Source organism: Pan troglodytes, chromosome 7 (assembly GCF_028858775.2).
Source record: "Pan troglodytes isolate AG18354 chromosome 7, NHGRI_mPanTro3-v2.0_pri, whole genome shotgun sequence".
Lineage (NCBI taxonomy): Eukaryota > Metazoa > Chordata > Mammalia > Primates > Hominidae > Pan > Pan troglodytes.
The window spans coordinates 128,741,923-128,757,255 of record NC_072405.2 but is presented as its reverse complement, the minus strand read 5'-3'; the positions used below and the strand labels follow the sequence as shown (position 1 = coordinate 128,757,255).

General features: G+C 36.9%; 1 protein-coding gene across 9 annotated transcripts in view; it reads left to right on the top strand.

The window, feature by feature from the left end:
- Positions 1–15,333, top strand: part of SAMD12 (sterile alpha motif domain containing 12) — a 492,602-nt gene that overhangs the window by 181,785 nt on the left and 295,484 nt on the right. For 7 of the 9 annotated variants that reach the window (XR_002937745.3, XR_010159661.1, XR_682014.4 and 4 more), the window contains exon 3: positions 2,365–2,494. Coding sequence is in view for 6 of the 9 variants with exons in the window: in XM_009455825.5 (XP_009454100.1) it covers positions 2,365–2,494 (130 nt within the window). In the remaining 3 variants the exon portion in view is untranslated. The remainder of the gene's footprint in view (positions 1–2,364; positions 2,495–15,333) is intronic. The other 2 variants (XM_009455826.5, XM_063817358.1) reach the window with 1 other exon arrangement.

Sequence of the window (15,333 nt, the reverse complement as noted above, 5' to 3'; positions counted from 1 at the left end):
AGAAGCAAGGGCTGAACGTGAAAGTCACTGCTGATTAAATAGCAAGCTATGTCTGTGAATGCTGTTTCATTTCATTAATTCATTCACTTAATCCTTGTGGATGTACACGGGATCTACTGAAAACAAGACACTCTGGGGAACACAAAATTATAACAGATCTCACCCTCCCATCTTCACCATGTATTCCACTTACTAGGATTTCAAAACAATTTACCCTAAAACTTAGTGGTATTAGACAACTGTTTATGATGCTCATGGATTATGTGGGTCAAGGATTCACTCAGGGCACTGCAAAGATGGCTTGACTCTCTATTGTGGTATCTGGGGGCCTTGGCTGGAAGATTTGAAGGCTGGCGGCTGGAATCATCTGAGGCTTGTTCATTCATTTGTCTGGTCGTTGGTGATGACTGTCAACTGAGACCTTAGCTGGCAAATTGGCCAAAACTCCTACACATGGTCTCTCCATGTGGCCTGGGCTTCCTCACAACATGATGGTTGGTTTCCAAAGGTCCGTGCCAGAAGCTGTTTCTTTTTTATGACCTAACCTCAGAAGTCACATAGCATTAATTCCACTGTACTACATTGGTCAGGAAGGTCACATAACCCTGCTGAAATGGAGTAGGAGGGAGCATCTACCCCACATATTAGTGGAAGAAATGTCAGTCCCATTGAATGAAAAGCAGATACATATGTATGTGTATATGTCTATATGAAAACATACATATATGAATATATGGACATATATAAAATCATCTTTGGAAAACACCATCTACCACAATTAATAAAAGAAAAATATCACAGTACAAAATAAAAAGCGATCAGCATTGTGATTATTTTGAAAGCAATGGCCCAAGGACTCATATGACTGGAAATATACGAATAAAAAAAAAAAAACACCTGAGCATTGTGCTTTCCAACCTTGAGTTGCTTCCGTATTACTTCCACTGTTTTCACTATGACTCTCTCACCATCTGCACCATTGTTTCTTTATTTTTTTATTAAAAATTGGCCCAAGGGATAGTTGTGTCTTTAAACTCAAATTTGTTTAAAAAGCAAAGAAGATATTGCCACAGAAAATAAAATTTATTTTGCCATAATTATTTGCCATAAAATAAAGGGTAACTTTAAATACACTAAAAAGTTTTTAAAAGTTATTAGATGCTAGATATACTACCTTTTTTTAAGATTCTGAGACTGAAGCAAGCCCTTTCTTTGTCAAGGAAACAACAACAACAACACACATGTCAGCAGGTGTTACAATCACACTCCTACCAAATGACGGCTCTCCTTTTGCCTTAATCTGAAAGATTTGATAGAGAAGTGGAAGGAAATTATGCATATGGAGAAGAGCAGGGATAATAATGGCCACGTCCTTGTACCACCCAGGAGGCTTCAAACAGCTGCCAATATGATAGCCTTACTTTTTTTTGGCAAACACTGATCCAACATGATAAAAATCCTAGATAGTGAAGCATTAATCTGTCTAAAACCAAATTCCTGGGATCTCTGAGGGAGACCATCAGAGCATGGTCATCCCATGGGCATGAAATTGATGCTTATTCACTAATAAATGTATTTGTAATCCATCATTTGTCAAAGGCTAAGCTTTTCTCACTCCCTGCGTTTTTTTGTGTGTGTGTGTGTGTGTGTGTGTGTGTGTGTGTGTGTTTTCCTCATAAATACTTCCCTGAAAGATCCAGTGAACAAAAAAAAGACCATGACTAGTTGGCTTCTGTATAAAGCCTAACTGCCCGCATTATCTTATTACCATTCTCCACATCCTGGTGGAACTGACTTTTTGCTTCCCCACTTTGGTATAACTAATGGTCCTGGACATTTCAGGGCCACCCTAAGTCCAGAGCCCCCAGGCAGACTTGCAGTTCTTAGTATACAGTTATCTAAATCCAGTAACATTCATTCCTAAAAATATTATTAGCACTTCCTGGAGCCGGTGTTGTGCTAGGCTCTAGAAATGTCAGGGACAGCGAGAGATAAATACCTTCTTGGAATACAAAGAAAGGCACTTGGGGCCAGCTATATCTCCCCTTTAATGTAATTAATTGCTTAGCAACCCCATTGTTTTTTGCTAGAGTATTCATTAAAAAACACTACTTCCTAGGGATTCCTTGGGATTTTTTCTCAGCAGAGATGGTTAGATCATTTTCACAGCTTCTCCACCTGGACCTTTCTTTGTGCTTTTCAGCAGTATTGAGAAGGTCTACAGAGGTTAGGAGAAAGACAAGAACTAGATATTTATCTTCAGGGAATCCAGTCTGTAGCCTTTAACACACTCTAAGACTTTTAACTATAGTGTCTTCCTAGGCATGGGGCCAGCATTGACAGATCTTCCTTCTTTATTTATAGTCAGCTACGGTGAAGCTATCTAAACCGGTGGCTCTATGGACCCAGCAGGATGTCTGCAAGTGGTTGAAGAAACATTGTCCGAATCAGTATCAGATCTACAGTGAGTCATTCAAACAGCATGACATAACTGGTAAAGTATGCAGTATCCCAGATATTTCACTCCTTTTCTTTCTCCCAGTCATGATAGCCTTTCCCATACCCTTACCATGAAACAACATCTTCCTGCTGAAATTGTCTGGCATGGGTTTACTTCCAAAGGGGTGATAAATTCCAGATCCATGTGAGCCATGCTATTTAACAAACATACATGGTTATTATAGAAAACTGTGGATTTTGCGCATCCATTGTAAAAGTATATGGGAATCAGGGTGCAGGGTTGGGGGATCCTAGAGAAAATAACAGCATGCCAATCATAGAGAAAGGAAAGAAGGAAGTCTTTCACATGAGCTTGGCTATAGGATCACTATGTAGATCTTCCAAGTAGAAAAGGTTTCTAAGTAGGAAAATGCTTTTTAAAAAATGTCTAAGATAAAGTATATTGACTTCTTTGGGTGAGCTATACACATGTATCCAATCATGTGAAAGAGTCCATGGTGGAAAGTCGGTTTTCCTGACACTCCTGTCCTCTGGCCATCCATTTCCCTGTTGACCACCTTCTTGTATCTGCACCTAGCAATGTTCCAAGTTTCTGAAATGGAATATAATAATACTAACTCTCTGCCCTTGGGATGAATAGTTTCAAGGCACAGATAACGATTCCATTTAGATCAAGGGTATTCAAATATTATACGTGGAGGTCAGTAAGTACTTGAAAGCAGAAAATAGGCCAGGATAGTGAACCATAAAGGGGCTTCAGATCAAGTCTCTCAATTGGGGGATGGAGTGGGCAAGATGGAGCAAATATGCCCACCGTGGTAGCCCATCAGAATAAGGGGGCTTTTCCAGACCTTGCCTGCCCTTTCACCCTAAGATCCTGCTTGTATGTGGGCAACACTTCTCTTTTCCCTGCACAAACAGTGCAGTGAAAGATAGGACTGAGGATACACTCTGTAAACCAAAACTGTGTGGCTTCAAGGGGGAGACAGTGTTAAGAAGTCATTTCTAGTCCAGATCTTTTTTTTCTGAGAAAATGCTTTCACTCTGGTGGTAAAGTGACTTGTCATGAAATAGCTCAGCATTCTCGATGACAAACCTCTTTCCAAACCCACACTTTCTGTCATGACAAATCCTAATCTCTCTTGTTCTGTTCACTCCTATTACTTTAAAAAGGGACTTGTTAAGCAGAAAGTATTTCTTTTTGCAGTTCAGCTCTTAGGCTGTAGCTGTGAGATCTGGGGCAGGTCAATTCACCTTCTTAGAATAGGTCTCAGTCGATGGTTTTCTATGTGTGTTTCATGGAGCCCTTGACTGCCAAAGGGATGTGGGTGTGCTTTGGGTAGAGGCGGGTGCGTGAACCAAAACCACTCCCTTCATGTCTGTTGTGTATATTTGAACCATACAGAAAACTTGATTGATTTTGAAAACTTGATTGATTTAAAAAAAAAATTTTTTTTTAAACATTTAAGCACTAAATGTTTAAAAAAAATGCTGAGCTAGATGATCCTAGATTCCTGCTGACCACATTGATATGTCTAAATATATAGGGAAAACACCCAATTGTAGCTCAAGTTGAGTTAACAAACAAGAGAGTAAAATCCTTCTATCTTAAATATAAAAATGGTCCTTTATGCATTTCCTCTGTCACTCCCAACTAGAGTCAATGGCCCTTTTGGATGAAATCTCAGAAATTCGGAAGGCAGTGTGGGTACTTAGCTTCGATTCCAAGTGTCTACATTCATTTTCTTAGTTCCTCCCTTAAGAGTTTAAGAAAAGCCCATCTAAGGTCAGTTATTCTACTCCTAACTGTAATCAATCAGTTAGTAACCGTTTGCCTGATTATGGTAGCCTTCATCAGATAATGGCTGCTTAATGTTTTTTAATGCCTGTGCGATAGTAATGGCAAAGCCTTTTTCATGATCTTATTTGAAAGCAGTGTTATCTTTTATTAGGGGTGAGAATTATGAGGTCCCCTTGAGGGAAGGATAAGCATTTATAATGGTTTGAAGAGGATGAGCCTTACAGTCCTCAGAAATAAAGATTCATGCATCAATGCTTATGGAATAAATGGTCCCACTTCCCAAGGTTTTCTGCTAAGTGACATGAGGACAGGAGTGTGGGAATGAGGTATGCATTTCAAACAGTTGTCGTATGCTTTTGGTGGCAGACTTGGTCTTCATGAAACATATCAGGTATTGGAAAATCACTACTTTCTTGGGATCTTGGGCAAGCTGCTTATTAACCTGGGCAAGTTACTTAACCTCACTACCTCATCTCCAAAATAAAGAAAATAGTACCTGGCTCAGAGAGATGTCATGAAAATTAAATGAAATAATATAGGTAAACCACTAAGCTAACTGTTTCTTGACTCCTTTTACATGTTGGCATTGTGCTATTAGTCATGTCAGGACTCACCTGGAAGTGTCGAAAAACATGCTGTTATTTCCTTTTAAGGGCAGCCTATTTTCTGGCAAGAAGAAGAAAGCAGGGAATTACTTGGGGACTTAGGGAACAGAGAGAATGATTTCAGATTAACTTTTGGTCTACATCTTTTTGACATTCACCTATTTGAAGCCTCAGAAGACAACTCTCTTCCCCTGTTCTCTGGCCCCTGCCTCTCTAAGAGTGAATGCAAAATACCCAAATGATCACAAGTGCCAAGTGGCCAGAAAATAGCTTTCAGGACTTCAGCCAGTGTGCATTTACCAGCCCTGTGATGCTAGAAGCTGTGGGAATCCCAATACTCTTGGAGGCTGTGATGAACAGGGCAAAGAGGTTTGTAAAACTCAAGATGTGATGACAGAGCAAACCTCACCAGGGTGTGCAGACAGTAGAATGACTTAAGAGAGGACAGGGGAGTGGTTACAAGTACCAGGTCACAGCCCAGAGCTGCATCACAACCTTGTGATTTTGTAAAGGTTGCTGGGTGCATGGCAGCTTGTCACCTGCAGAAAAGGAGATGCTAATAGTATCTACCTCATAGTGTTGCTATGAAGGTGGTACACAGTCACAGTGAGCATACAACGCATGTGAGCTGCTGCTCTTTTCCAAGTGTTGCCCTGATGGTATCTTTGATAACAAAACAATACACGTAATGTTGAATTCATCCAGCTTTATTATCCTGGGAAAGGAGGGAAAGGAGCATCTAAGGGAAACAAAACATTCTGGGCTGGTAAATATCCTGTGCTAATCTTTAGGGCTGCAGAAAAGATTGTTCATGTATCTCTTATTTATGCTTAGATTCTCCTGAGTGCTGCTGTTCTTTTATTTTTCTTAAAGCAAGGATCTCCTCTATCATGCTCATTGAGGAAGCGTGTTATATCAATGTTATATACAAACATCCCTTGATTTAGAGGCACATGGTCCAGTGACAGTAAATAAAAAAGACATATATTAAATGGAGAGAAAAAGAAGAAGAAAACAGAGATAGGTTTTCTGATCATAGGTCTGAGTCAAATCCTCCCTGCTGCCCTCTACACCAACTTTTGACATGTAATAAAAACATAATGCCACACGTTAGTTTCTTGTCAGTAAAATAATATTTATCTTAAAGAATTTGGGGGAAGATTAAATGGGATGATGAATGTGAAGGGCCTAGCTTAATGACTGACATATAATGGGCATTCATTCATCCATTTAGGAAGTATTTATGGACCATCTACCATGTACCAGGTTTTCAGAATACAGTGGTAAGTAAGATAGTCAGTGATCCATGTAGGAAAAAAATTGTGCTTCCATGGAAAACTATGCATGGTCATCTATAGCACAATATTTTGGGTTATCTAATTCTTTGATTCTAGGCAGCAATTTTATAACTCTGTGAGTTGTAGATAACAGAGAGTAATACAATATAATTTTTCTCCATTGACATGTAACTTCTGTTCCACAGAGGTTCAGTTCACTTGCCTAACCACTGTGGATAAGGTGAGTTTTACCTCCCATTTATACATTTATTTCAGTCTTCCTGATCTATAATTGTGTCTGCTGTTCGGATTCTCCCTTGAGCTGGTTGTAACATCTTGCCAGTTTCCTCATTAATAAGTTAAATTAAAATCTTAAAGATGTGTTCACTTCCATATTTGTATGACAGTCATGATTTTAACCTTTTCTGAAAATTACGCTTTAACCTCAGTAGTGTTTAAATTGTCTGTATTTGTTTTTACAAAGAGTTCTACTATATGAACATTTGTTTCTGTGTTTATTTGAAGAACTTTAAATTCTAAACAAAATTTTCCCTTAGGTGCTTCAAAGTCTAAGAAAACTTTAGACATGTTTTAACCTATCAGTGTTCAAAATCTTTTGCAATATCAAAATTTTTGAAAATTTTATTGTGCCCAGAAGATACCTGCTCTTTGGTGGCAGATGTTTTAATCAGAAGAGAAGCTGCAGTAATCCCCCCTCATCTGCAAGGGAAACATAGCAGGACCCCCAGTGGATGCCTTAAACCATAGATATTACCAAACACTATTTATATAGTGTATACATACATACCTATGATAAAGTTTAATTTTTTAAATTAGGTTCAGTAAGAGATTAACAAGAACTAATGATAAAATAGAATGATTAATAATAATATACCATAATAATAATTAGGTAAATATCTCTCTCTGTCTCTTGAAACATCTTATTGTACTGTACTCATCTACTTTTCAGACCACAATTGACCACAGGTAACTGAAACTGCACAAAGCGAAACCGTAGCTAAGGGGGCTGCTGCTGTACTAGTAGCATTAACTCCCTGCAGAAGCACACTTTAAAAAGAATAAGATGGTTAGAACACTGGAGAGGCATTAGGATATATAGACTGAAATCATGAGATTAGGTTTAAAGAAAAGAAACTTGTGTATGTTTCTGTGCTTGCAAGATTCTGTCCCTAGCTTTCTGAGGCCTGGCTTGGAATGCTGATGAGGAGGCTCTTCTGGGGCCAGGTGTAAGCTCACAGGCAACTTTCAGATTCTTTTATGCACAGTCAAGTATCTCTTCAGGTTTGAAGTTTCTTCCTGTGGTGGTTGCTAACATCACCTCACCTCGTTTGGCTTCAAATCCTCTATCTGTGAAGGGTTCCTTCTCCTGCCAACTTTAAAGGCTTGTTTTCAGAGGTGAAGCACTCAGAGCTCCCCAGAATATAAAATATTTTTTAAAAGCTGCTTTGAATGTATAAAGGGTTTCCTTGGTCTACTTCATGGACGAACCATGGGTATCCTTTAGATGTCTACAAGAACAAATTGTTATCATATGAGTATCACTTACAAATGATTCCTATTGACTTATTATATTTCTAAATGATCGCCTACAAAATAGATGTATGCCTCTGGTCTGTTTTTTTATGCTGCAACTGTCACCCACTTGTACTTCTTTTCCTTTTTAAAAATATTCTGCTGAGATGTAGCACCTTGAAATTGGGCAGTTCTGAATATGCTATTGAGTAAAGGGAAAATCACTATCTTTTTAGGACCTTTGGAATGTGGCTCCATGCATTTGCTAACGTTGTTCTCTTCAGTGCTGATTTTTCTGGACTGTTCTACTCCTCTATCCTTCTGTGATTGTCTTCCAATTCTTTTATTATGGTTAGAGTTCCCTGTAGAAACCAATGGGGTGTGTAGTTAACAAGTGTCAAAAGGAGTAGAATAATTACTTTATGTGATGTACTTACGAGAATACTACTTAGTAGAATCCAGTATAACCAAACAAAATGTAGACGTATTTAACTATCCAGTGTGTCAGCTACACATTTTCTCATCTTTATCACTTCTGCTCTGGATATTGTGATCTACTTTCCTATCTCTTTGTATTTGTTTTTTCACATTTCTTTTTTGTGTGAACTGCTCTATACTCTTATTGAAACTTGAGCATAAATTTTATATTTACATAGTAAAGTTTCTGATATGATTAGAACATAAGTTGTTTCTCCTAATTTTCCAATAGAGCCATTGATTTTTCATTTTAACCCCTTTTAATGGAATACTTACTAGCTTTCTAAATTATAAACTTACTAACTTTAATATACATGATTTATTTCTCAGCATTCTTAAAACAAGGGTACTGAACTTCGTTTTCTTGATGATTCAGGGGAAAAGAATTCTGAGTGTTGGAAAGGACTTTAGATGTCTTCCAAGGATTTATGGGATCAATTTAAGAAAAAAAAAAAAAAAGACCCTTTCAATGAGAAATTAACACAAGTAGAAGGTCAGTGGACCACAAAATACCAGCTCCATTCCTGATAAAAGTCTTTGGAGAATGTAATTTATATCTGTAGACAAATTTATTTACTAAGAATGTTTCCTCTCTAAATGGATCATCCCAGTCACTGGCACAACTGAGCACTGCCTCTTTTAAGGCTTGGCAGAAAGCAGACTACGTCAGGACACAGGTCTCAAGTGAGGACAGAACATGGGACTGGGCTGAATGAGTAGCAAACGGAGGGCAGGAGAGAGGCCAAGAGCGTTAGTCAGGGAAGTCCCTCCACAAGGGAATAGGAAGAACGGAGGCTGAGTGTCCCCCTTACAATATAGGTACATGTCCCCCTGTGTTACCCTTTCTAACATCCCTACTGTGTAGTTGGACAGCCTTTGCTTCAACACCTCCAGGGATGAGCATTTTATAGTTTTAAAAAACAGTCTGTTTTTCTGTTCAAGATGTTGGATTATTGTGGTGGTGATGGTGGCAGTGGCAGTGGTGGTAATGGTGGTTGTTGTCGGTGGTGATGGTGGTGCTAGGGGTGATGGTGATGGTGTTTGGTTTTGCCTATACTCCCTCCTCCTCTAAGCTGAAGGCCCACTGAACTACTTTCAAGGGTTCTCAAATGTCATACTCTCTACCTTCTTGACACCCACCCATTCACCTGAATAATTCCAGTTTTCCTTCTGGCTTGAGTTTTAGATACCACCTCCTATAGAAAGCCCTCCTTAGTTCTCTTCATCTGGGTTAAGTATCTCATCTCTAGTTCCTAGGATAAGGCTCTATGGTAAGACTTATCACAGTAAGTTGGTAGTTGAAAAGTTTAATAAGAAAGTGTATGTTGAAGTTTGACTGAAACACACCCCTAGGTCCTGTTTAGGTTCCCAGGTTAGAAACTCTTGCCAAAGAAAGCTCTTGATGACTGCCCCCATTAGATTCTTGCTTCCTGGCATCAGTGAAGTATAATGCTATCTTCCAGTCCCTTCCTTTGTTCTAGTGGACTATTTATTGGATATCCCCAAATGCCTCCTCCCAAGTTCCTATTACTGAATACAACATGTCCAGGTTTCAGACACACACAAAAAATTACAAAGCACGCAAGAGGTAAGAAAATAACAAACTGAAGAGACAAAGTAATCATCAGAACCAGATTCAGATATGACACAGATGTTAGGTTTATCAAATAGGAAATTTAAAATAAATATGATCAATATGTTAAAGGTACTAATGCAAAATGTAAACTATATGCCAGAACAGATGACTAATGTAATAGAGAAGTGGAACTAATAAACAATCAAATGAAAATACTAGAAATAAAAAACGCTGTGATAGCGAGTAAGAGTACCTTCAAGGGGATCATCAGTAGACTCAACACAGCCATGGAAAGAATCAGTGAACTTGGAGGTAAATCAATAGAAACCACCCAAACCAAAATACAAAGAGTAAAATGAATGAAAACAACAGAGCAGAACATCCAAGAATTGTGGGACTATATTAAAAGATGTAACATATGCATTACTAGAATATCAGAAGAAGAAGACAGAAGAATAGTTCAAATAGTAATGACAACAGATTTCCAAAACTAATCACAAACATTGAACCACATATCCAAGAAGTTCAGATAACACCAACAGGATAAATATTTGAACTACTTTTCTCAAACACATGCACACACACACACACACACACACACACACACAGGACAAAGGTAAAATTTTGAAAGGAGTCAGATTTTAAAAACAAACAACAAATATCATGTACCTTAGTTCCAGAGAAAAGATAAGAATTCCAGGACACTTCTAATGAGAACCTCTTAAGCAAGAAGAAAATGAGTGAAAACTTTAAAGGGTTGAAACAAAAAAAAATGGCCAATTCTATATCCAATAAAAGTATTCTTCAAACATAAAAGAAAAGTAAGGAAAGGCTTGCCCAAACAAACAAAAACTGAAGCAATTCAGTGTCAGCAAACTGCCCTGCAAGAAGTGATAAAAGTTCTTCAGGCAGAAGAAAAATGATATAGATCAGAAACTTGAATCAACAGAAAGAAAGGAAGAATGTCAGAAAATGAATAAATGAAGGTAAAATAAATTCGTTTTTTCTTATTAATTGATCTAAAGGCTAACTGGTTAAAGCAATAATAACAATAATACACTGGGTTTTATACCATATAGATAAGTAAAATGAATAACAGCAATGCCACAAGGGATGGAAGGGAGGAATAGAATGCTTTGTTACAAGGTACCTGCAATACATGTGAAGAATAGTGTTATTTGAAGGTGGACTTAGATTACTTAAAAACATATATTGTTAACTGTAAGGCAAACACTAAAAATTTTTTTATAAAGGAAAGATAAATAATGTGTTGAGAAGATAAAATGAAATGGCCTCAAATACTCAGTTAAAATCAGAAAAGGTCAAAGAAAAAAGAGAGAAACAAGAGCAATGAATAGAAAAGTATAAAGATGGTAAGTTTTAAGTCTATCAATAATTACCTTAAATGTGAATAGTCTTAACACACTAGTTAAAAGACAGAGATTGTCAGATTAGGGGCAAAAAAAGCCTAACTATATGCTCTCTAGAAGAAACACACTTTAAGTACTGAGGTTAAAATTAAAGTATTGGAGAAAGATGTATTACACTAACACAGTCAAGACGCTTATAGTAGTTATATTGAGTTGAGACAATGCAGACTTCAGAACAAGAGTGAAAAGAATAAAGACGGCCTGTAATCCCAGCACTTCAGGAGACCAAGGCAGATGGATCACAAGGTCAAGAGATTGAGACCATTCTGGCCAATATGGTGAAACCTGTCTCTACTAAAAATACAAAAATTAGCTGGGCATGATGGCATACACCTGTAGTCCCAGCTACTCGGGAGGCTGAAGCAGGAGAATCGCTTGAACCTGGGAGGCGGAGGTTGCAGTGAGCCGAGATAATGCCACTGCTCTCCAGCCTGGCAACAGAGCAAGACTCTGTCAAAAAAAAAAAAAAAAAGGCAATTACAGAATGATACAGGGTTACATTCTCCAAGAAGACATAACAATTCTAAACATTTGCACTCTTAACATAGAGTGTCAAAATACATAAGGTGAACACTGATAATATTCAGGTAGAAATTGATAAATTTACCATTACAGTTGTAAACTTCAACATCACTCTCTGATGATCTGAACAGCATTGTCAATCAATGTGACCTAACTGATATCTATAGAACATTTTATAGAATGTATGTCCAATATACATTCTTCTCAATAGATGCAGAGAAAGCATTTGACAAAATTCAGTGTTGATCCATAATTTTTTTAAAAACTTACCAGAAAAGTAGAAATAACAGAAATCTTGATAAACAGCATTTATGGTGAACGTACAGGTGACATCATCCTAAATGGTTAAAAAACTTTTTTCTATACAGAATAAGACAAGACCATTAGCTTTCTTACCTATTTTTTTTTAATTTATTTTTGTATGTGTGTGACAGAGTCTCACTCTGTCAGCCAGGCTGGTGTGCGGTGACACGATCTTGGCTCACTGCAACCTCCGCCTCCCAGGTTCAAGCGATTCTCCTTCCTCAGCCTCCCGAGTAGCTGGGATTATAGGCATCTGCCACCATGCCCAGTTAATTTTTATATCTTTAGTAGAGACAGGATTTCACAATGTTGGCCAGATTTGTCTCAAACTACTGACCTCAAGTGATCCACCCACCTCAGCCTCCCAAAGTGCTGGGATTACAGGCATGAGCCACCACACCCGGCTACTTACCTTCTATCAAATATTGTTCTGAAGACCCTGGCCAGTGAAATAAAGCAAGAAAAAGAAATAAAGACAAAAAGATTAGAAAGGAAGAAGTGAAATTATTTTTATGTATAGATCAAATGGTTTATATAAAAAACTATGAGATCTAGAGTTGGAGTGTTGTCTAGAATACATGGAACCAGAAGTGTTTTCAGTTTTGTATTTTTTTGGATTTTGGAATATTTGCAGAATACATACCAGTTGAGCTTCTCAAATCCAAAAATGTAAAATCTGAAGTACTGCAGTGAGCATTTCCTTTGACCTTCATGCTGGTGTTCAAAAAGTTTTGGATTTTGGAGCATTTCAGATCTTGAATTTTCAGATTAGGGATGCTTAACCTATATGAAGAAAAAAATCCTACAAGAACTAATAATATAACTTAGTGCGCAAAATACAAGATTACTATGTAATAGCTAAACAAAATATATCTAAGACTACACAGAAAACTGTAAAACATTGCTAAGAGAAATTAAATATCTAAATAAATGGTGAGATATCCCACACTTGTGGATTAGAAGACTCAATGTTAAAATTATGTCCATTATTCTAATGATCTATAGATTCACTGCAATCACAATCAATATAACACCAGATTTTTTAAAATAAAATGAACACATTGATTCTGAAATTTGTACAGAAGTGCAAAGACGTTAGAGTAGTGAAACTCATATAGAAAAAGAACAAACTTTTGAGGACTTGCCCACCTAATTTTAAGACTTACTATAAAATTACAATAACTAAGGTAATATGGTACTGGAATAAAGACTAACTTGTAGATTATAATAGTAGGACAAAATAGAAATTCCATAAATATACTCACACATATATGGCCAAATGTTTTTCAAAAATCGTACCAAAGCAATTCGAGAGAAAGGGTGGTCTCTTCACTACAGGGTACTGGAATAACTAAATGAACTTCATTTAGTAAGATAAGTGAACTTCAACTCCTGCATCACACTATACACAACATTTAATTTGAAATAAATAATGGACCTAAATTTAAAACTTTATAGAAGGAAGCGTAAGAGAAAATTTCACGACCTTGAGAATAGGCAAGGAATTATTTTATATGTCCCTGGAAGCACCTTAGTTTAAAAGAAAAAAAGTTGATAAATTGGTCTTTTTATTTCTTTTCTTTTTTCTTTTCTTTTCTTTTCTTTCTTTGTTATTGTTTTTGAGACAGCGTCTTGCTCTGTTGCCCACGCTGGACTTGAGCTGTTGGCACAAAAGATACCATGGCCCCAACCTCACATGTAGCTGGGATTACAGATGCACACAATCACACTTGGCTTCTAAATTGGTCTTTATCAAAATTAAAAGTCTTCTGCTTTTCTAAGAATCCGTCAAGGAAATGAAAAAGCCAAGCCAGAGACAAGAAGAAAGCACTTTTATTATATATCTAAAAAAGAACTTGTATACAAAATACATAAAGAACATTTAAAACTCAAGAAGACAACCCAATAATATGGGCAAAAGATTTGAAATGATACGTCACAAAGAAAATATAAGAATGGCCAAAAGGCACATGACAGTATGCTCAGAAATATTGTCATCAAGAAAATCCAAATAAAAATCACAAATAATACTTTACACCCAGTAGAATGGCTTAAATTCCCATACCAAGCCATATCCAGTGTTGCTGCGGACGTGGCACACATGAATCTCTTGTATGTATGTTGTATGTGAGTTTAATATGGAGTCACCTGATTTGTAAACATCAAGTTTCTTATGAAGTTAATCACAAACTTATGAGATGATTCTGCAGTTCCACTCTGAGGTATCTACCCAGGAGAAATGGAAACGTATGTTCTTAAGAATTCTAGTCCAATAATTTCAAAAGAGATTAGAATAACCAAAAATTCTAAACAACCCTTATATCAGTCAAGAGGAGAATAAATTGTATGTTCACACCAAAACCTCTATTTAACTATAAAAAGGAACCTACTACTGATGCACACAATGTGAGCGAATCTCACATTGTGCTCGGTGAAACACGTTAAACCCAAAAGGGCACATATTATGTGATTCCAATCATATGAAATTCTAGAACTTGCAAGATTAACCTGTAGGGATAGCAGTCAGATCAGTGGTTGCCTGGAGTAGGGGGTAAAAGGGAATTGACTGTAAAAGGGAGTGAAGGAGGTGAAAATGTTTTGTATCTTTGTCAAACATCATCTACTTGATATTTCAAATATGTGGGATTTATTGTATGTAAGTTATGTCTCAGTAAAGTTTGTTTATAAAAACTTGTGTACTTTTCCATTTTTTAAACTACATACCATTCTTAAAATGAAAAGATGAACGTGTTATCCTGCATTTTTTCCATTCTGGCCATAGGATCATTTAGATTAAAGATGGATAGATGGATGGATGGATATGGTTTTATATTTATCCATGATATAGATACTTATAGAGAAATTGAGTTTGAAAATCCATATTTGCATTTTGTTTTTCACTGAAAGAATAATCTGAAGATACCAAAGCATTCTTATAAAGAAAGGCACGGTGTTGCCTGTTGTTAGGAGATGACTGCTGACAAAGGAACAATACTCTCTTCTCTTCTCCTTGAGATTCTGCTCGTCTGAGTCTTCATCAGTGCATCCAAGACTTTTGGATTTCATAGACAAGTTAAATTGCAGAAAGCATTTTTGCAAATGACATAGAGTTGCCACCTTTTGTATTTTGCTCATTGATATTTTTTAATTAAAAAGTACTCTCACCACCATTTTATAAACCAAAGGAATTTTAACACAAAATACTCATGATTTCAAAATAGATTTTTGCTTGAAGAAAAACATACATTATTTTTATTTCTTCCATTTTCATCACAGAACAGCACCAATTTGTAGGCTAGTGTAAGTAAACTACTGCTCCAAGGACACATTCATCGATACTCTAAATTCA